A 23,304-nucleotide genomic window follows, 5' to 3' on the forward strand; every position below is an offset into this window, starting at 1 on the left:
CACCACTGACCTATTGGGTGTATCTTCCCTGCACAAGAACAAACAGAGAACAAAGAAAAGTAGCACAGGAACAGGCCCTTCAGCCCTCCAAGCCCGTGCCCATCATGATGCCCTAACTAATCCAAAAAAAACCTTCTGCCCTTACTCATATGCCTCTATTTACTCCTTATCCATGTACACATCCAGATGCCTCTTAAATGTTGCTAATGTGCCTGCTTCCACCACTTCCTCTGGCAACGCATTCCAGGTACCCACCACTCTGCATTAGAAACTTCCTCCACACATCTCCCAAAGAAAGTGCACAGTTCACTTTATTTTCCAGCTCTAACACTACCATAGCAAAATTAGATTTGTGTGCTGTTGCTCTTCCCTTTCAAGGTTATGCAGGAGAATTATGGAATGACTCAAAATCTCCGTCAATAGAAGCCTGCCTTCCATTTGTTTTTTTTTTGTTCAATCAACTTTTTTAAGCAAAATCGCCCATGGGATTCAGAACTTCCAAAGCATTTTGCAGAATATTTTTTCATATATTAATATTATAATCATATTTTCAACCGACAAAGTCCCATTCTTCCTTTGAATTTTAAAAATGATATATACCCTAGCAAGTCAACCAATGATCTTAAGCAAGGAAAAAATGTCCACAAATTGAGGTTTAAGTCTTAATACTCTAAACCTCCACCTTTTAACAAAATGTTATTTAAGTAATATCCTGCTTTCTATTCATTTTACAGAAAAAGCTTTGTCGCATTGTTCTAACTGTAATGAAAACTCATTAATTTCAATTCACTTTCCCTCAGAATACATTTTACACATGATCATAATGATATCTTCCACTGCAGCACTTTCAAATTGTCTTTTAATCGTCTGTGCTCTCTTCAAATGTATATTTTCCCATTTGATCTATTTGCCTTAAAAGCCTATGTAGTATAGAACAACCTGTGCCATTGGTGGTTTTGATATTCTCTTTACAACAAGCTGTTATAAAGAGTGTTCCTTGGTGTTGGGCGCTGTAGAATGAAGTGTATTTTATATAAATTATATCTTATGGTTTTGTGCCTGGAAGCATATTCATTTCAGATCCTCCGAGTCTGACCTTTCACTAAATAACAGCAAATCACATATATTCAATGGGAACAGTTTAACACATTTTTCTGATTCATAGCCACTGCTTTAATGGCCAGAGATTCTGCAATGATTTACCGTTACCATGGAAATCATCACCTTCCACACTAAAGATATCATAGTCATGTATTCACTGCCTTTGCAAGGGGCTCCTTTGAAAAAAATGTACATGACTGAAATACTTCACTCTTCAACATGTGCACAAAAATAGTGAGTACTGCTACAAGAGTAAAACACACGCTACAATCCATTGTTACCCTAGATATAATTGCACAACTCTTCTAAATTAACCATCCAGAAAACTGTGATATTTCCCTCCTTCTCGCCAAAATGATATCCAATTTTTTCACATTCACTTCAGTTCTTATTTGATCTTACAGTTTACAAATGTTTCCCTCTCTTCCAACTTTATCGCAGCTCGCTCTCTTATTTGCTCCCTTCACAATATCTACTCGCACCATCCTCTTCAATCTCGTTATCCTTTGAACAGTCACTTTCTTTCATGGTGCTTTCCTCACTTTGCATTCCACAGACCTGCTTTCAATTCAATCTCCCATCTTGATTGCTCCATTCCCCCTCTTGAGAGCTGTACAACAAGCACATGTCCAATACCTCGAGAATCTCTGTTTCAGGGGCATTCAGCAAAACGTGCTCTCTCGTGCTGCATGACAAGACAACCTCTCACACCCTCACCCCCTCCCCTCCACTCCCAGACCCTCACCATCTCTCCTCCGCTCCCATATCGAGGCCAAGGGATTATGCTGAGGGGTTGAATACCATGTGGTGTTCGTCTTATTTCTAGAAAAAAGGGATAGCTATTTTTGTTGTTGCTCTGAAACCCTAATTTACTTGCTTGAGTGTCTCAAGTATTTACTGCTCTCTGTGGTATATTTTGCATTCTGACCTGCTGAGCGCCTTACTGTTGAGAACTTTCTCCTTCCGTTCTTTTTAAATTGGTGTTTACGGTTATGGGTCTCCTGAAGTTTAAAGAAAATCAAGTATACCGGAACTGAAAAAAGAGCTTTTGTTTAAAAAGCCTAATAATAAAGGCAGCAAAATTCAACTTAAAACAAAAGAAAACTACTGAAGGTGCATGGGGCAGGGGGAAGGGTGATAGAAATCAGCTTGTGCTATTACGCAGATTCTTGTTGGAGATGAGAGCGTGAAAGCACACATGTCACTGCCCAGCATGATGTAAGCAATGTTAGCATTAATGTGTTTGGCATGTGGTTTCCTCGAACTAAATTAATCTTGGGCAAGCTGCTACAATAAAGAAAGAAGATTGTACCGACATGTGGATTATAATGTTCACACAACTTGATGCACCGATTGAATTGGTTTTCACTCTTAAAATAAATGGCAGCTGTGAAATAGGTCAGTCACTTGTGACCCCTCCTAGATATAAGTTATGTGCAGGAATGTCCAGCACACACATGTGTACAAGAGTGTGGATTCTGTGCAAAATTCATGTGAACCTATTAAAATAAAGCTTTTCAAACCTCAATGTCAAATCTTGCCTCCAGAAATGCAATAATGAGTTTGTCTAACATGGAATGCCGATTTACACTGATGTATTAGAAAATCGCGCTCTTCTATTTCCGAGGAAAACCTTCCCAAAATAGTTTATATGTCTGAATGCATTTTTAAAAGTCTTTCATGGAATGTGAGCATTGAAGGGAAAGCCAGCAATTTTTTTGTTACCCACCCCTAATTGTCTTTGAGAAGGTGTTGAATGGAGTAAGTTTTATGCAGCTTTATCTTTGGCACCTTGCTGATGAAGCTAACTGTTAATGTCTGCGGAAATAACATTACATGAGGGACAAACATCAGGAGCGAAAAACGGAGACGTGTTAATCTAATTCAGCTGGTGGAAAAGCAACGTGACACTCGATTAAGTTCACTGACCATGTGTAAAGCGGAGGTCTGACCTGCTTCCTGCCAGGTGGGTTAGGTTAGAATTAACCCCCCCAGTCAAGCTGGTTAAAAAGTGATCTTCCAAATTTTTTTCAGTGCAATTTAAAGAAAACGTGAAACATTTTAAGGAGGGTAAATAAGAGCTCCTCAATGTCACTTTCCAGGCATGCTATTTTGTTTAAAGTTTAAAGTTTACTTATTAGCGTCACAAGTAGGCTTACATTAACACTGCAATGCAGTTGCCGTGAAAATCCCCTAGTCGCCACACTCCGGCACCTGTTCGGGTACACTGAGGGAGAATTTAGCATGGCCAATGCACCTAACCAGCACGTCTTTCAGACTGTGGGCAGAAACCGGAGCACCCGGAGGAAGCCCACGCAGACACGGGGAGAACGTGCAGGCTCCGCACAGACAGTGACCCGAGCTGGGAATCAAACCCAGGTCCCTGGCGCTGTGAGGCAACAGTGCTAACCACTGTTCCACCGTGCCACTCCCGCTACATTTCGTGTGCTTAACTGAAAATGTCTAAAAATAATTAAACAATTCAGCAGTGTTTCTCACGATTTTAAATGATGACACTTCAAAGATATATTAAAGCTAAGCATCACTTTCACAGATGGTACGGTAAGCTCATTTTTCCAACATACTGTTTAAAAATATATATTGTTTACTTTGAAACCCAAGGAGATTTTAAGCACCTGCTGGGTGCTTCACTGATGCAGCAGTTAAACTTCACTTGTGTTCATTCACAGGACGTGGGCATCATTTGAATCAGCAGCATTTATTGCCCATCCCTGGTTACAACAGTTCCAGGATTTTGATCCAGTGATGATGAAAATGGTCTGGCGAAATAATTCCAAGTCAGGAATAAATTTGGAAGGGAACTCGGAAGTAGTAGCATTGCTATGTGCCTGTTGCCCTTTGGTAGGAGTCACAAGTTTGAAAGTGTTAGCAAAGAAGTCTCGGCGAGTTGGTGCAGTGTACCTTATAGATAGTGAACACTGCAGCCAAATTGCGCGTGGGAGGCATGTTTAAGATGGTGGTTGGGGTTCTGATCAAGCAGGTAATGTCGAGGTTCATTATGGTTACTGGAGCTGAATTCATCCAGTGATCTCCAAGTGGAGATCATTCCATCACTTGTCTGACTTTTGCCTCGCAGATGCTGGGGGGGGCTGTGGAAATTCAGGAGGTACGTTATTCACCACATATTTCTCAGCCTCTAACCTACACTTGCACCCACAGCATTTATGTGGCTGGTCCAGTTAGGTTTCTGGTCAATGATGACTACAAGTAAAGTTTATTTATTAGTCACAAGTCGGCTTATATTCACACACGAAGTTGCTGTGAAAATCCCCCAGTCGCCACACTCCGGCGCCTGTTCGGGTACACTGAGGGAGAATTTAGCATGGCAATTCACCTAACCTGCACATCTTTGGACTGTGGGAGGAAACTGGAGCACCCAGAGGAAACCCACACAGACACGGGGAGAATGTGCAAACTCCACACAGACAGTGACCCAAGCCGGGAATCGAACCTGGGTCCCTGGTGCTGTGAGGCAGCAGTGCTAATCAGTGTGTCACCGTGCCTCCACCGTGCCATACAACAATCAAAGTCGACCAAGGGATAGACATCAGGTCCTGGTCCCTCCACGCTGACTCTATAGTTATGAAAGCCCACTAATGTCTCTACTTTCTCAGGAGGTTAAGGAAATTTGGCATGCCCACTATGATTCTCACTAACTTCTACAGATGCACCATAGAAAGCATTCTTTCTGGATGTAATCACAGCTTGGTATGGCTTCTGCTCTGTTCAAGACCACAAGAAATTACAAAGGGTTGTGAACGAAGCCCAGTCCATCATACCAACCCGTCTCCCAAGCATTATCTCTGTCTACACTTCCCTCTGCCTTGAAAAAGCAGTCAGCATAAACAAGGACCCCACGCACACTGGAAATACTTTTTTCCACGTTCTTCCATCGGGAAAAAGATACATAAGTTTGAAGTCACGTACCAACTGACTGAAGAACAACTTCTTCCCTGTTGCCATCAGACTTTTGAATGGACCTATCTTATATTCAATTGATCTTTCTCTATAGCCTGGCCATGACTGCACCACTACATTCTACACTCTCTCCTTTCCTCCTCTATGTATGGTATGTTTTGTCTGTATAGTGCGCATGAAACAATACTTCTCACTGTATACTAATGCATGTGACAATAATAAATCAAAGCAATTATCTGTCCAATAATTTGAAAAGGTAGAAGTCAGAGATTGTGGCTATTTTGCTCGTCATTTGTCTGGCTGGCAGATCTCATGAAGGTGGAGGTGGAATAATCTGACAGCTGTAAAGTGGCTGCAACTGGGTTGTGGGTTCACCCCGACTTTTAAGCAGGGAGCTCAGGCCACTGCCTCTAAATACAAATCTGTCCTACATCTCTGTTCCTTCACTATTGCTGGGTAAAAACCTGGAACTGTTTCCTTAACAGCGCTAAACCAAATGGATGGCAGTGGTACAAGAAGACAATTAGAGGTGTGAAACATAGAACATAGAAAGCCACAGCACAAACAGGCCCTTCGGCCCACAAGTTGCGCTGATCATATCCCTACCTCTAGGCCTATCTATAGCCCTCAATCCCATTAAATCCCATGTACTCATCCAGAAGTCTCTTAAAAGACCCCAACAAGTTTGCCTCCACCACCACCGACGTCAGCCGATTCCACTCACCCACCACCCTCTGAGTGAAAAACTTACCCCTGACATCTCCTCTGTACCTACCCCCCAGCACCTTAAACCTGTGTCCTCTCGTAGCAACCATTTCAGCCCTTGGAAATAGCCTCTGAGAGTCTACCCTATCCAGACCTCTCAACATCTTGTAAACCTCTATCAGGTCACCTCTCATCCTTCGTCTCTCCAGGGAGAAGAGACCAAGCTCCCTCAACCTATCCTCATAAGGCATGTCCCCCAATCCAGGCAACATCCTTGTAAATCTCCTCTGCACCCTTTCAATGGCTTCAACATCTTTCCTGTAATGAGGTGACCAGAACTGCGCGCAGTACTCCAAGTGGGGTCTAACCAGGGTCCTATAAAGCTGCAGCATTATCTCCCGACTCCTAAACTCAATCCCTCGATTAATGAAGGCTATTACGCCGTACGCCTTCTTGACCGCATCCTCCGCCTGCGAGGCCGATTTAAGAGTCCTATGGACCCGGACCCCAAGGTCCTTCTGATCCTCTACACTGCTAAGAATGGTACCCTTCATATTATACTGCTGCTTCATCCCATTGGATCTGCCAAAATGGATCACTACACACTTATCCGGGTTGAAGTCCATCTGCCACTTCTCCGCCCAATCTTGCATTCTATCTATGTCTCGCTGCAACTTCTGACATCCCTCCAAACTATCCACAACACCATCTACCTTGGTGTCGTCAGCAAACTTACCAACCCATCCCTCCACTTCCTCATCCAGGTCATTTATGAAAATGACAAACAGCAAGGGTCCCAGAACAGATCCCTGGGGCACTCCACTGGTCGCTGACCTCCATGCAGAGAAAGACCCCTCCACAGCCACTCTCTGCCTTCTGCAGGCAAGCCAGTTCTGGATCCACAAGGCAACAGCCCCTTGGATCCCATGCCCTCTCACTTTCTCAAGAAGTCTTGCATGGGGGACCTTATCGAACGCCTTGCTGAAGTCCATATAGACCACATCCACCGCTCTTCCTTCGTCAATGTGTTTGGTCACATTTTCAAAGAACTCAACCAGGCTCGTAAGGCACGACCTGCCCTTGACAAAGCCGTGCTGACTACTTTTGATCATACTAAACTTCTCTAGATGATCATAAATCCTGTCTCTCAGGATCCTCTCCATCAACTTACCAACCACTGAGGTTAGACTCACCGGTCGGTAATTTCCCGGGCTGTCCCTGTTCCCTTTCTTGAATATAGGGACCACATCTGCAATCCTCCAATCCTCCGGAACCTCTCCCGTCTCCATCGACGATGCAAAGATCATCGCCAAAGGCTCCGCAATCTCCTCCCTCGCCTCCCACAGTAACCTGGGGTACATCCCATCCGGTCCCGGCGACTTACCAACCTTGATGCCATTCAATAGTTCCAACACATCCTCTTTCTTTATGTCCACATGCTCGATCCTTTCTGTCCACCGCAAACCAGCAGTACAACCACCCAGATCCCTTTCCACCGTGAATACCGAGGTAAAGTATTCATTAAGCACCTCCGCCATTTCTAACGGTTCCGCACAAACTTTTCCCCCTTCACCTTTTAAGGGTCCTATGCCTTCACATCTCATCCTTTTACTCTTGACATATTTGTAGAAAGCCTTGGGATTCTCCTTAATCTTACCCGCCAAGGTCTTCTCATGACCCCTTCTCGCTCTCCTAATTTCCTTCTTAAGCTCCTTCCTACATCCCGTATACTCCTCTAAATCCTTAACACCTCCTAGCTCTCTGAACCTTCTGTACGCCTCTCTTTTCTTATTCACCAGGTTCATCACAACCTTCGTGCACCACGGTTCCCGTACCCTACCAACACCCCCCTGTCTCATCGGAACGTTGTCATGCAGAGCTCCAGACAAACATTCCTTGAAAATCCTCCACTTTCCTTCGGTACTTTTCCCCAAGAATGCCTCCTTCCAATTTACCCGTCTAATTTCCTCCCTGATGACACTGTATTTCCCTTTACTCCAGAGAAACACTTTCCTAGCCTGCCTGATCCTATCTCTTTCCAATGCTATCGTGAAACATATGATTATCTAGCCAGCAACACTCACGTCCCATGAAAGAGGGGAAAAAATATAATTCGCCATTTTCACATTTCTCCAGAGATTTTCAGAAAAATTGTTTGAAGACTGTTAAACATATTCGTTGACGTTCCATGGTAGGAGTGACTTTGGGCCATAACTTCCAATGGAGTGGCAATTGAGGAGGATTGCCACACCGCTTGCAGCTTCTTAACTTTAAGTTCAGGTGCTTCAAGCGGGCGGACGGATGAGATCTATGTAGCGCAGTGCGCTGGCATACCATAGAGGGGAGTGGAGTTTTAGGTAAGTAAACTGCTCCATCATTTTATGGCATTAGGTGTCATGAACCAGTTTCAGACCAGAGAGAAGCTAAATGTGTAAGGTGGGTAGAATTGGGGTGGTGGGGGGGGGGGAAGTGTGCGCATGGGAGGTATGTCAGTCAGGGAGTGGGGAGTGTCAGTAGGGGAAGAACTGTTAGTCAGGAGTGAGAGGTGAGAGATCGGTCAAGAGGTGCCGTGTGGGTTGGGGTTTGTCAGGGCAACCCTTGACTGGTCAGAAGGGAGGGGTTACGTGGAGGGTGAGGTTGGTCCCCTCAGTGTGTGGGGAGTCATGTGGTGGATAGAGGGGGCAGGGAGTAGTGGTGGGTTAGTGCAATCGTTACCCAGAAGCTAATTCTTCCACCTGTTTCTGGGTAACTATTAATATAAGGAAGTCGGGACCATCGGACATTTGTGATTTAAACTGCATTTTCGGATGATTTCCATTGCAGGGCAATTGCCCACTGGAAGGTTGAGACTCCTGGTCGATTATAGTGCGATCCTGACCTGGGAACTTTCGAGGGTGATTCCCCAGTGTATCTCTGGAATACTTACCAGATACACTGGCTCGGAGGTTATGGGTCCATATCTGATGTCTGCAACATTTTTCCTCATTTTTCTTTCACTCTATCTTACAAAGTTACTTGCCAGTTTCCGGACAAAGCATGACATTATCTTATCTTTTTTCAGAAGCTGACAAACATTGGGATGATTATTCAACTCACCCTGGCGTGTCCTGCCTTTGTTATTGAAGCTATATCAAACAGCTGCCCAGTGTAGTATTGTACGCCACTGAACATAATCACAGCAATACTGTCACCTTCCTTTTCTATTGTAGATAAAATATCTTCCGCCCTCAGAGTCTCTTCTCCCTAAGAAACAAATAGGTGACAATGCTTTACATACAAAATTTTAAAAAAAAACAGAATTACAGTTTTTACAATAAGGGAACATTTGTTTTTTTAAAATATCTTTCTGTTCAACTTTGAATATAGTTCTAACATTTCCAGCACTTGAGAGAATCTAACACCCTTCATTATTCTCAAATTAGTCATCTGCTTCTGAATTATACTATCTACTTTAAATACATGGCTAGTATTTATGTTAACGCCGGCATCTCCACATCATAGTATTTATGTTAACAGAAACGTTCACCTCAGTCAAAATAAAACATGCAATTTTGCACTTCACTCTTCTATAAAGAAAGGATTTCATTCAAAGATGATTTACTTTCTGAGTCTCAACTGAAAAAAAAGAACAATAGGAATGATCTCAGATAGTCAAGGAAAATATATCAACAGTGACACAGTGGATATGTTAGTACTTGATATCGAGAATGATGGAACAATTAGGTGATTTTCCCTTTCCATCTTGGAAAATTGAACTTGAACATGGCAGCACTGGTGGCCTCCATTATCCCCGAGGCCCTTTCCAAAGTTGTTCAAAGTTTAATTTGGATGCAAAACTGTATGTTGCATCAATTAACGGGGGTATCTGATTGAAGTATGTAAAATTCTAAAAGGGATTGATAGAGTAAATGTAGACCAAATATTTCCTCTACAGAGCAACCTAGAACAAGAGGTCATAGGTATAGGTTGAGAGGCGGTAGATTTAAAACTGAGATGAGGAGGAACTACTGTTGAATGTGTGGAACTCGCTGCCCCATAGTGCGGTGGAGTCTGAATCATTAAATGGTTTCAAGAAAGAGATAGATACATTTCTAATTTATAAAAACTTGTTAAAGGGATATGGAGAACAGGTAAGGAGGTGGACTTGAGACCAGGAAGAGATCAGCCATGATCTGATTGAATGATGGAGCAGGCTCAAAGGACTGAATTTGCCTACTACTGCTCTTAATTCCTATGTTCCTATATTAATTTTGTCATTGGGGTTCAATGTTACACAGTAATCAAGTGTTTAGATAGTTCTATGACTATTATTCATGTTTCACTTCAGTATCAGTATCACTTCAGTTTCACTTCAGTATTCAGTATCATGGCGGCTTGGTAGCACAGTGGTTAGCACTGCTGCTTCACAGCTCCAGGGACCTGGGTTCGATTCCCGGCTTGGGTCGCTGTCTGTGTGGAGTTTGCACATTCTCCTCGTGTCTGCATGGGTTTTCTCCGGGTGCTCCGGTTTCCTCCCACAGTCCAAAGATGTGTGGGTTAGGTTGATTGGCCATGCTAAAATTTCCCTTGGTGTCCTGAGATGCGTAGGTTAGAGGGATTAGTGGGTAAATATGTAGGGATATGGGTGTAAGGCCTGGGGGGGATTGTGGTCGGTGCAGACTCGATGGGCTGAATGGCCTCTTTCTGTACTGTAGGGATTCTATTGTATGATATCTCAATACATGAGTTAAGAGTTGAACAGAACTGATCAGACCAGAGGAGTAACCATTGTCCTAACTTTATTTGGAGCCCAACCGTTTAAAGGGTAACAATAATTATGAATGTGAATATTACTGAAAAGAGAGACATGTTGTTGAAGCTTTTTGTCTTGCACATCAAGACAAACATGAGAAAGCCAAGATTTCAATCGATCAGAATAATTTGTATCACGCAGAAAAGGAGTGCATTTTTGCCTTTGTTCAGATGAGTTTGCCCACAGTAGTTTTGAACCTATAATAAGCAGGTCACTGCAAAGAAATTTTATGCATAAATGGAACAGCAAAAAAATCTGTTGATGGCACCAGGTTGGAGATATAGGCCGGAAATTTCAGGGCGCTTACGCCCCTTTGTCACTACAAGCAAGCACAGAGAATTTGGCACTCAGCCAAATCTCCATTCACTGCAGCGGGACCAGAGAATCCCACTGTTGTGAACGGGCAGAATATTTTGACCATACCCTCAGATCATGCTGTTTATTTTCACACTGCATATGAGATATTCATCTAATTACTGTTCCTATATTGGATAAGGCCACCGTGATAGTTTTAGTAGGTAAATGGAAAATTTCAGCAGCAACTCATGAAACATAACCTCAAGACATTTAATGGAGAGAATTCTGGAAGATGGTTGAGCCAGTGCAGGAGAGATGGAAGGGATTGGAGTTTCACAAAGTTAGGCTGACTCTGAGGGCCTTTAAACATGGCTGGTGGGACTGGGTGCAGATGCCCAACCCCCATATCTGGAAGATCCCATTTTTGCCGGTAGGAGAAAGGGGACTGGATGTGAATGACACAGGTGAGAAACCCAAATTGAGCGTTCAAGGCCATTTAAAATTGGTGCCGAGTTCAAACAGATTCCAATTTTACTGTTCCATAGGTCCGAGCCTGCGGTGTCGGAGTCACACTCCACGGGCGAGACATAAATGCTCTTGAAAGGTAGATTAAGGTCTGTTTAAATGTTACTATCCAAATCTACTTAAAGACCAAGCCCTTTAAAAATGAAAATAGAAACTAGGCTGCAGCTGTCAGTTAGAGTTTTAACAACATGCTGCCTGAGTACATTGATTGACTGGCAACCGTGTAGTTTAGAACTCTATTCTTGTGGATTCATAGACTTCATTGTTGACATTTCCCAAAGGTTGTTAGTACAGCTGAAGCATTATGAATGCTTGCTGGGTTTCAAATACTCCAAAAGCACTTATCGCGGCAAGGGGCTGAGATGTTGATTGACAGTTTTAATTGGCTATTAAAGGATTCACTGTCTTTGATATAGTTAATGGATATAACTTTGTTTTTATAACAGATTATCCAATTGGGGGATTCAAGATTTTTGAACTTTTTAAAATTTGAAGTGGGAGTGGTATATGAATGAGAAATCTATTCGATAGTTCAAAGTTTACTTTGTTTTCATCTCTCCACATGGCTCCTGCAATCTGTCCATACTGGATGCCAGATATGGGCTAATTGGCTATGCAAGTGGCATTATGGGAAAGAGATGGCATGGGAGACTGAGCCAGCATGGAGGTGGCATGGGGATGGGTGGAGCAGATGAGGGCTGGGTGGCCTACCAGCCTTTTATAAAACTGGGTTGATGCTTCAGAGAACCAAGGCAGGCCTTCTATTTAGTCTAGCTCCGGATGTGGCAGGCAAGATATGTTCCCAACCCGAGTGAAACCTGCATGTAATGGGGCCCTTCACATTGAGATAGATCTGCTGAATGGGAAAAATTCCCAACTTGAGCTACACTCCTCAGTAGTGAAAACCTGGCCCAAGGTATCCAAAGCCTCGATTAGAGTTGGATTTTGAATCATTTAATTCATTCATAGGATGTGAGTGTCACTGACAAGGCCAACATTTATTGACCTTGAGAAGGTAGTAATAAGCTGCGTTCTTCAATAGAACTGAGTGGCTTGCCAGGCCACTTCGTAGGGCAGGGTAAGAGTCAACCACATTGCTGTCACCTATCAACTAGATTGGGGTAAAGTCAGCAGATTTCCTTTCCCAAAGGACATTATTGAACAGATGGGTTTTTTACAACAATCTAGTCATTTCATGGTCTTCATTACTGATGCTAGCTTTTTATTCCATTTAATTAATTGAATTTAAATTCCCCAGCTGTCATTGTGCCATCTGAATTCATATCTCTGGATCATTAGGCTAGGATTCTGGATTTCGAGTCAGATTATACACAGAAAGGCAGAGAGGGTTTGGTGAGTGGAGACTGGAGGAGTTTATGGAGATGGTTACGGGTGCAGAAAGAAGTGGAATAATTTCTCCCCTTCCTCACTTCTTAGCTAATTATAACAAGATTTATTTTAGTTGATAAGAGTTTAACTCCTTGAGTGATGTCAATATAAAGAACTGAAGAAAATAAGCTTTCTTGCCAGTCTAAAACTAAGAAAGGATAAGCGTTTATTTTTTTGCAATTGCTGAAATGAAAACGCAACAAAAACCCTGTCCTGATTAGCACCAAGGCCAGGATTCTCCCAAAAATATTTTAAAGTTCCCAACGTGCAGGAAAATACCACTTTTTCTTAGTGTGATTTCCAGAATGAATCTCCGACATTCTGTGCATCAGAGTGCCCGAGCGCGATTCACTTTGGAAATCTGGGGGCGGAGCCTATTCCTGTCCAAGAGGCCGGCAGCATAGCACTGAGTGGGCTACTGCGCGTGTGCCAATCTGTTGGAGTGGAGATCCATGCATGCGCAGCGGGCCCCCCATTGCCCCATCCCCAATATCCATCCCTGATCCCCCTCCCCCGGCAGCCCTGACCCCCCTCCCCTGATGGCCAACCCCAATCGCCCTAACCCCCTCCCTCTCCCACTGATCCCAATTGCAGAGAGGCAGCAGGTCCGTCCCACCCCCTCTGACCCCGCCTCATTGGCACTGCCCAGTGGGCAGTGCCAGTTTGCCCCTTTCGCAGTGCCAGGGTGCCAGGCTGGCACTGCCAGACAGGTTCTGCCTGAGGAGCATCCGCTCCCCTCCCTTAGCCCCATCTTCTGAAGTTGGGGCCTCAATACCCTCTCTTCCCTCCAACAGGGTCGGACCGCCTGTTCCCCATTAGCGGTGAGCAGTAGTAAACCCCGCTGAAGGGAGCCACTCTCAGTGCAGGTTGGAGACACTAGTGGTCCTGGAGAATTCAGTCCCAGGCCCGCTAATCATATGGAAATGGAGATAATGTTTACATCAAAAAACTTAGGCTTGGGGATGTGTGGAGGCCGTGATGCCCAGCGGGAAGCTTGCGAAACGGCCCCTGCTGATGTCTCTCAGCCTGCTGCACTACTACGTGCAGCGGATTGGGAGAATCGCCCCCCAAATGCGCATGCGTGTGCACACACACACAAGCACACACACGCACAAACACGTATGCAACAGGCACTTTAGTTATCTTAAAGACTAAAATGAAAGTCACTTCTAATCAGTCCGCAAGATGATAGTTGAAAAGTTGTAGGCCTGAAGAATTCCCTCTTGATACACTAAAGGAAAATGAAGATTGGAGGTTTTTGATGATGGATTTACACTTGCTCACACAGAACAATGACAAGCTTCTAGCTCTTCAGTCCAAGTTTTTCAAGTTCTTCCAGTGAAGAACTATAATCTTGCAGGTAAAAGGAATAAGTAAGACTTCTCTGTCTCAGATGACTTGCGAGTCAGAGTTCTTCTTTGCGCCATGTGAGAGACAGCTTCCTCCTAGGCTTTGTATCCCAGACTGACTCATTGGCTGCCATTGTCGATTAATAAGATATTGGCTATCTCCAGCCAGTTACAGTGATGTTTAAAAAGTATTGATGTATTCCATTGACCACACAATGGGTTGAAATGTAATTGACGCATAATCGAGAATAAATGATAAACCGGCCGGAATTCTCCAGCCGTTCATGTCAGCGGGGTTCTCTGGTCCTGCTGGCGGCACACCCTCTACCATGGGTTTCCCGGGGACATGGGTTGGCTTCAACAGGAATTCCTATTGACAGTACTGGGATCAGAGGGATCCCACTGCCAGTGGCGCACTGCCTCCCACTGCCAAGAAAAACAAAAATGCTGAGGGGAAGCCAAAGAATCCACCCCCCCGCCCTCCTAACTACCACCTCCCCGCCCCCACCGCCCCCCCCCCCCGCCCCCTCCCCCCCCCCCCCCCCTCCACCACACCGCCATCAACCTTCCAACCATGTGTAGCCTTCTGAATGTCTTTTCTGACGTCCCATTTTCATGGGGGCAGCAAGTCTAACAGCCAGAGTTACTTTGGCTGGAATGATGCTTGGATTTGTTTGCTCTGCCTTTCCATTTCATGGAACTATACCTTGTCCATGTCTCAACTCTTTACATTAAAGGCAGCCTGAAAGGGTTAAAAGCATTAAATTAATGAATGCACCAGAGTCCCCTATGAACACAGTAGAGCACAGAGTCCTCTGGGAAGCTGCTATGAATATGTTCTCACACTTAGATGGTCTACACGAAGGATGGAGGGGGGTTTGGGGGTGGTGGGGGGGGGGAGGGTAGAGCTCTGGTATCCACATGGATGATGTCACCATATAAGTGTGTTTCATTATTGATTAGTCTTTATAATTAGACAAGCAGAAAGTGGCTGTAACTGGTTAACCATATTCATGAAATAATCAGAACTATTGGCCGTGATTCTCCCATCACGACCCGCAACTTTCCTGACGGGTCGGGGTGGGGGATGTGCGTCGTCGGCCTTGTTCCGGGATTTGCGCATGCGCCGGGAATGCATGCGCATCTCCCAGAGCCGACGAACAATCGGAGACCAGACCACGCTGGAAACCGGCGGGAAGGCAGGTAAGTAGTTTGAATCTGTGTTAAATGTATTTTAAATATGTTTTCAATGTAATTATCAGGAACTTTCTGGTCCCGATTGAATCTCCCACCCGGCTAGGAGTACTTCATTCTGGCGGGGTTTAGAGTAGCCCCCCCCACGTTTAGGAAACTAGTGGGAGGCCCCACTCGAATGAAGGTGGGGCGATCGGGGCCCCCTAGGGTGTTGGGCGGCGGGGGTGGTGCCTCCTGGACATGGGCACCCTGGCAGTGCCAGCCTGTGCCCCCTGGAACTGCCTAGCGGGCAAAGTGCCCATTCCCAGGGGGCCCCTTGGCACTGCCCAACGGGCATCGGGCAGTGCGAAGAGAGTGGGGCCTGTTGTGGACGGGGCCTAGGGGCAATCGGTGTGGGGGGGGGGGTCCCGCTGCCACTCTGCATGGCAATTGGTCTGGGATGGAGGGAGGGCAGTGATTGGGGCGGTCTGGCGGGAGGGGTGGGGTGGTCTGCCGGGTGGGGATGGGGGGGGGGGGGGAGGCTGCCTACCGGGCGGAAGGGGGTCTGACACTGGGGTGGTGTCGGGGGATCACCACCGCTGGGCTTGACACAGGGCGTTCCAGGGCAGGGGGGGTTCAGGGCTGGCCCGGGAATTGTTGTGGGGGCCACAATCGGGCTGTGGGAGGGCTGGAGGGGCAACACTGCGGGGTCCTGGACTGGCCAGCGATTGAGCTGGCCAGCAAACGGGGAGTCTGACAGATCGGGGCCACTGCGCATGCGCAGAGTTCCTGAACTGTCAAACTCCAGCGTGATTAGGCCCCGCCAACCAGGGTTTTTAATGATATTCACAGCTGGGACGTCTGCAGTGCGCGGAATGGGGAGATTCGAGTGAGAAGTTGAACTGACAAAACAGTCGGGATCGAGAACAGTTTTCCCGCCAATTCAGCACTTATGGGAGAATTGCGGCCATTAGTTGTAATTGAATATCACAGACTTCAGAACAAATGGACAGTTGTGATCAATATATGCAAATCACTTGTAAAATAAGCAAAAGTATATCAGCCCATGCCATGTATCACTCAGGAAGTCTGAACACCACCTTTTGGAAGGCAGATTTCCTCGCTACACCATGAATAAGAGGCCGATTTTAAACTCCGAATGCTCTGTCTGGTCTATCGAGAGTGCGAAGTACACATTCGCTAGATGGTGGTGGAATTCAGCATCACAGCCAATTGTTCAAACATTGTTTTGCCTGCCAATTTTTGATTTCAATTTATCTGGACACAGTCCATTCCTGCCTCATTGAAGTTGGTTTTCCCCAGTTAACTATTCCTACTCTGGATTTTTTGTTTGTCCTTTTCCATACTTCACCTGACCTTCTTGCACAATGGTCGCTGTCTCCTAAATACTCCCTAACTGATATTTGAGACACTTAGCCCACCTCATTCCCATGAACTAGTTCTAACAGTGCCTCCTTTCTCATGAAATGCACTTGCTGCCCTCAGTTACAGATTTTGGATATTTCAAATCAGGGCCTCATTACCTTTGGATGCTGAGGTTCCCCACCAAATGCCATCAGGAGCAAAATTTCTGCCTGTTTTCATTGTGTAATGTTTGGGTGGTCCATCAGAGGTCCATGTAAAGCTGGAATACTCTTCATAAGGGCTGCATTCCAATCTGGAAGATTGCAGCAAGAAGGTTTATTGATAGACAAATGTATCAGAAGCAGGCTTCCATTTTCAAGGTCTTTTCATGAGGTGACAAGTTGGAGGAAGATTCATGATCCCTGACATCCACCAGGACTGCAGAGAAGTGAGTGTGATCTAGGATCCCATGAAGCAAAAGCTTCACTGACTTTAAAAGAATAACACGGGTCAGTATTGCTCTTCATTTCCCTCTACATATCCCCCGACTGAGGTTATTCTCATCTACCTCCCTCAGCACTCTGAACGATTTTCTCCCTTGCGCCAAATGCTTCATCACCCATTGCACTAAACCTTTTATAAAAGTCATCCCAAAAATGCACTCAACTCTTCCTTACTCCCTTCACAATGAGTCACTTGAAATTTTGTCACTGTCTTTAGGCAAGCAAACATTGCAGCGAATTTTCAAGCCAATATGGTACCACAAATAGCAATAAGACAAATAATTAGTTAGTTTCTTTTGGTAGTGTTGTTGAAGAAAAACTATTTGCTACGACAGAAGGAAAAATCTACTTTATATCTTCAAATTTACCAGGGTTCTTTTACATATACTTAAACTGGAAAATCAAGCATCGGCTTAACACTTCATCTGAAAATGGCAACAGTAACACAGAAACATAGAAGATAGGAGCAGGAGGAGACCATTTAGCCCTTCTAGCCTGCTCTGCCATCATCACGATCATGGCTGATCGTCCAACGCAACAGCCTAATCCTGCTTTCTCCCCATAACCTTTGATCCCATTCGCCCCAAGTGCTATATCTAGCCGCCTCTTGAATACATTCAATGTTTTGGCATCAACTACTTCCTGTAGTAATGAATTCCACAGAGAATATCATCCCAGGAAAATTAGTCTATTCTTTTTACTCGGATAGCTCACCTTATCCATAAGAAAGTGTGGTACTGGGTGAGCTTTCTTATCAGAGTGTCACATCGTGGTTAGTACTCTTTCGATTTGGTGGGAAATGTATCATGTCATTTGTGTAATTTCAGGGACAAACTGGCTATCAAATGAATTCTTAACAAACAGGACAAGCAAGCAGGAAACAGGAATTTTATTTACCTTTTCATTTATTTACAATCTTCATTTGTGCAGACAGATGTACACTTCAATTTTTCCATTTAGTTTTTATTCTTTTACACAGAGACTATTTGTTGCATTTTGTTGCACTGAATAATGTTGTGGCATATCAAATATGATTTTACACAACTTCAACTTAATTGTACTGTGAAGTATCATGATTGTGATGTCCCAAATTAGTAATTACACTGAATCTTACGCAGAACAGTTTGCCTGTGCTTTGGGGAATTATGTAAGTCACTTCTGGAATGTCCTGGAAATGTAACTAATGGCAATTGTGGGCATATTGTTGGAAGCATAGAAGCTGTGGCACGCAATGTTTGACAGGGGAGGTCGCTGTGTGAGCACTACTCTTGTCGGCGGATATTTCTGTTCTCTTTACACTGCTTAAATAATACATCTCGAATACCATTTAATGGCCTCAGGACCTTGGTTTTACGATCCTTAGCCAAGCAATGAGATTTATTCAGTCAGCAATGTAACAATATCAATACGGTCACATCTTATTCCACTTTCTCTAAAACCGCAATAAGCTTGCTGGCTCATCTCGGTTAACACTTAAAAGTCTTGAGCTGTCATGAGATCGAAATACTGTACATGGCATCCAGATTCACCCAAATAACTCTTTGTGGCAATAGTTGAAACAAAGGAAAGAAAATAACTAAATCATGCTATAAATGTATATGAATGCATTATAACTGTACATGCCTTGTGAGTGATGTTAGAATGGTCAAATCTAATGATGTACCCCAAAAAGGTATATATTCCTATCAAGGCAAAATCAACACAAACCTCCACTGGAGACAGCAGAAGCATGCTTTTCCCAGGATCTAGTCCTTGAAGCCGGATTTGGGACTCCACGGCATACTTAAAAAGAATGAAGGTTTTAATTAATGATTTGCAGACTTTAACTTTTACTACATAAAAATCAATATAGTCAGTTTTCAGCTACTTCGATGGTCTCAGATTGAACCGTTATATCAATCATGCTGCATATTCCTCCCAAAAAACAGCATTGGTAATGAGATGCATACTGGGTGATCTTGTAATAAAGCATGCTAAGCTATTGGCAGAGCGCCAAGTAGTAAATATTTCACCAACAGAACTTAGTGTCAATGAATAAATCATTGTGTAACCTATACAAGGACTTGATTAATTCTAGTGCTGTAAAAGTAGTTCTTACATGATCAGAAGGAAATGCTTTTTCTTCCATGAGAATCTTGTATCTACTTGATGTCGGTCTGTAGAAGGACAGCTGTAAAACACAAAGGTTACCACGTACAAAAGTTAAGTCTGTATGACATCTTTAAAAATGTATTCTTTCATGTGGTGCGGGCAGCAGTGGTCAGCATTCATTGCCCGTCCCTAATTGCCCTTGAACTGAATGGCTTGTTAGGCTATTTCAGAGGGCAGTTAAGAGTCAACCACATTATTGTGGATCTGGAGTCACTTGTAGGCTAGGTCAGATAAGGACATTAGTGAACCAGATGTTTTTTTAATGGCAATTGGCAACATTTCCATAGTCACTATGACGGGGACTAGTTTTTAATTCCAGATTTTATTAATTGAATTTAAATTCCTCCAGCTGCCATGGTGAAATTTGAACCCATGTCCCCAGAGCATTAGCTTGGGCCTCTGATTACTGGTCGAGTGACATTACCACCACCTCCCATGCTGAGATGAAATAACATCAAGTTCTAAGTGTCTATTGATGACTTCACAATATAAACAAAACACTCACTGATAAAAACTAATTTACTATATATGCATTCGTTTAACTAATTAATACCCATAAAGGCAAACATTGCATTCAAGTGCTTAACCCCATAAAAAAACAAATATTTGTCTTTATAGGCCCACATAAAAGACTTTCTAATTAATTAAAGCTATTGATCAAATTGTGAACTGCACTGTCATAATATGTTGTGAATTTAGTCATGCAGCACAAATCCTATAACCTTCAGGCTAATGTCAATCGACAGTGATATAACATCAGTTTTTTTAACAGTCGTTTTATTTTTACGGACAGGAGATTTAAATGCCTTGCCAGCTTGACATTTTTGACAAGTTTATCCGTGTTTTACACACACTGCGGCACAGTGGTTAGCATTGCTGCCTCAAAGCTCCAGGGACCCGGGTTCAAGTCCAGCCTCGGGTGACTGTCTGTATGGTGTTTGCACATTCTCCCCGTGTCTGTGTGGGTTTCCTCCGAGTGCTCCGGTTTCCTCCTATGGTCCAAAGATGTGCAGGTCAGGTGGATTGGCCATGCAAAATTGTCCCATAGAGTCCTAGGGCTAGCAAGGTAAATGCATGGGATTGCGGGGATAATGTCTGGGTGGGATTGTTGTCAGTGCAGGCTCAATGGTATGACATTAGTGTACCTTTATGATTTTTTTTTAATCATGTTCTCTCCAGTTGTAAGCAGACCTTTTCAGTTTCTTTTTCTCATTGTTGCCAGGCCATCTGCTAGAAGTCCTTTTATTGCTACTTCAATGGCTTAAATGGGGTTTTGTTTATTTTTACTCTGAGATCTTTTATAACCTTGCATTGTGAAGGGGAAGACTGATTAACAAGTCAAAGTCAGGTAGTTCCTTCCCAGAGAAAAATCTAAGGATTCATTTTCAGTTTTAGTATAGAAGGGAGTGGACATCAGTATGAAAGCAGTGTCTCTCGCTCTCTCCCTGGTATTGGAAATTCTGCTAGTTTGCTAAAAGCAAGGCTTCTTGCCTTCCTGGAGTGGAAAATCTGCTGTTGGCTTGCTTGGAGTTTCTCTCTCTCTGGTGTTCTGGTAAGCTGTTCTGATTTCAAACTGTTCTGGGTGTATCCAGAGGGCTGCTAAAAATTTCAAGACTGAGAAGTCAGTGTTTCAATTCTCTAACCAAAGGACTGAAGCTGTTCTGACTCCAAGCTTGTCTGTGTGTGCCTCACAAGCATTCAATCAAATAACTAAATTCCAGAATCACGTGGGCATTAGGCTTTGCTCTGTTCAACCTGTGGCGAAGGTTTTGTTTCTGGGATTTGTTTCATTGGAACGATGTTTAGCTGTTAAGGTTGATACCAAATCATTGTTTTCTTCTTGTTTGTAATTGGTAAAAGGTATTGCTAATTTTCTTTCCATACATGTTAACTGTATTCTTAAATAAACTTTGTTTGATAAAAGCTCCCTAGTGGGTCATTTGAATCTTACCTGAAGTGAAATACCTCTTGCTCACCCTCGCTAAATTCAAAGTGCAAAACTTATGATCCAGGCAAACTTCATAAAACACTTTGGAGTTTCTGATCTGATTATAACATTGGGCTGGAAGGCCTCCTTCCGCACTGTACAAATTCTATGATTCCATGTCTACACATTTAACAATCTCAAAGAGCACTTGACCTCGTCCAAAGAGCTTTTGACATCTCCGAAAGGGAAATTTATCTTTCTCAAAGGGGATATCTGGACCTACCTCTAAATAACTCTGGCAACTTTAGACTGTTTCCTCAAGATTCTAAAGGCTAAGAGTCATGTTTTTGACACCCCACTAACAAAAATTGAATCCACTTGAAGATAGCTGCACTTTTCAATTTGCAGCTGCCTCTGTGATCCACAGATGTGAACATTAAAACCGTTCCATTCCCACCCAATCCCCAGTAGATGTTGTGGTTACCATGTTCAAGGCCGGGGCTTCCAGAATCTGGCCTGAGCAACATTTTTGCTAAGCCCGGGCTCTTCTCTGTCCCCATGAAAATCCAGGCCATGGGGATTCCCTTGATTCAAATTAAAGTAAGTGTAATGACTTTAATCAGGCAATTGAGGTTGGCCTGCTTGAATATGAACTCCCTGATTAAGGGCCAAATCGATGCTCTGTACTTAAAAAGGAGTGTCAGTTCCTCTGGTACTCTGGATGTAGACTGCATACTGAGAGCACTCTGTATAATGTTGTTGGATCTTGTAAATAAAGGAATTCTGGTGAAGGGACTTCCGCCTCCGAGGACTTATTACAGTAAGGATAAGGGAAGATCCATGCAACAGCGATCACTGGACCTTTATGTTTTGAGGTCAGTAGCATTCGTGGTCAATTCACCACTGACAGCACATTCTGAACCCATGAGATTTCCAAATTGCCACTTTCATTTTCACCAGAATCTCAAAAGAGGTGCTGGGATTTCATGGATTTTGACAAAAATAAAATTCAAATTCAAAGACAGGTTTTTGGTTGTCAAATACAGGCTGAACGAATGAAAAGATTCGGCTAGTTGAAAGTTGTCAGTTGAAAATGAGACTGGCCCATTGTGGGTGCATGAGGGAAGAACAGGGGCCATTGCCTGCAACTGAACGGTGACACCCAGGTGCCCCCATCTTGGGTCTCGAGTCTAACTTCAACTGAGTCATCAGGCTATGGACAGCAGAAGGCAATTTGTTACCAAAGTGCAATAATAGGGCTGTAGCTGGTTTTGCAGCCATCCTCAGGTATATGAGGCAATCATGAAGGTGGTGAATGGGAAATTCATAGAATCCTCACAGTACAAAAGCAGGCCATTCGGCCCATCAAGTCTGTACCGACCACAATCCCACCCAGACCCTATTCCCGTAACTCCACTCATTTACCCTGCTAATCCCCCTGACACTAGGTTCAATTTAGCATAGCCAATCAACCTAAGCCGCACATCTTTGGACTGTGGGAGGGAACTGGATTACCCGGAGAAAACCCACGCGGACACGATGAGAATGTGCAGACTCCGCACAGACAGTAACCTGAGGCCGGAATTGAACTTGGGTCACTGGCACTGTGGGGCAGCAGTGCTAACCACTGTGCCACCCTGCCACCCTATCACTGGGAAGGGGGATACAAGAAAGAAAGGGTGTAATCAGAAAGGAGGAGTTTATTTGGTCAGGCGGTAGCAGTTGCTGGAATAAGATAGGGATGGTTGAGGAGGGGGGTAGCAACATCTGGGAAGGGGAGAACAGTAAACTGGAAGTGTGTGGGAATGAACAGTAATTGGAGACAGACATGTATTAACGTCCACCAGGAGAAGGGGTTTGGAGGATGATTCCTGACTCCACTGCCAGGTAAATATATTTTCAAATGTTGCCTCGTTGGTTGTGCTCTAAGAGATAGTACCTTCTCCGAGCAATCAGGATCTCAAAATAGGTATTTAGCGGTTTTATCTGCAAATGCAAATGGTCAAATGTAGAAATTGTTGGACAATCACTCTGCAGGTCTGACAACATCCGTGGGGTGAGAAACAGTGTTAACATTTTGAGTCCAAC

At 44.0% G+C, this 23,304-nt stretch overlaps 1 protein-coding gene across 3 annotated transcripts in view; it reads right to left on the reverse strand.

The window, feature by feature from the left end:
- The window catches only part of kynu (kynureninase), a 188,793-nt gene that overhangs the window by 65,140 nt on the left and 100,349 nt on the right, over positions 1-23,304 (reverse strand). For all 3 annotated transcript variants that reach the window (XM_078228015.1, XM_078228017.1, XM_078228016.1), the window contains exons 6-8: positions 19,237-19,308; positions 18,846-18,920; positions 8,842-8,988 (exon numbers count right to left, since the gene is read on the reverse strand). In XM_078228015.1, coding sequence (XP_078084141.1) covers positions 8,842-8,988; positions 18,846-18,920; positions 19,237-19,308 — 294 coding nt within the window. The remainder of the gene's footprint in view (positions 1-8,841; positions 8,989-18,845; positions 18,921-19,236; positions 19,309-23,304) is intronic.

The sequence above is a fragment of the Mustelus asterias genome, chromosome 14 (assembly GCF_964213995.1).
Source record: "Mustelus asterias chromosome 14, sMusAst1.hap1.1, whole genome shotgun sequence".
NCBI lineage: Eukaryota > Metazoa > Chordata > Chondrichthyes > Carcharhiniformes > Triakidae > Mustelus > Mustelus asterias.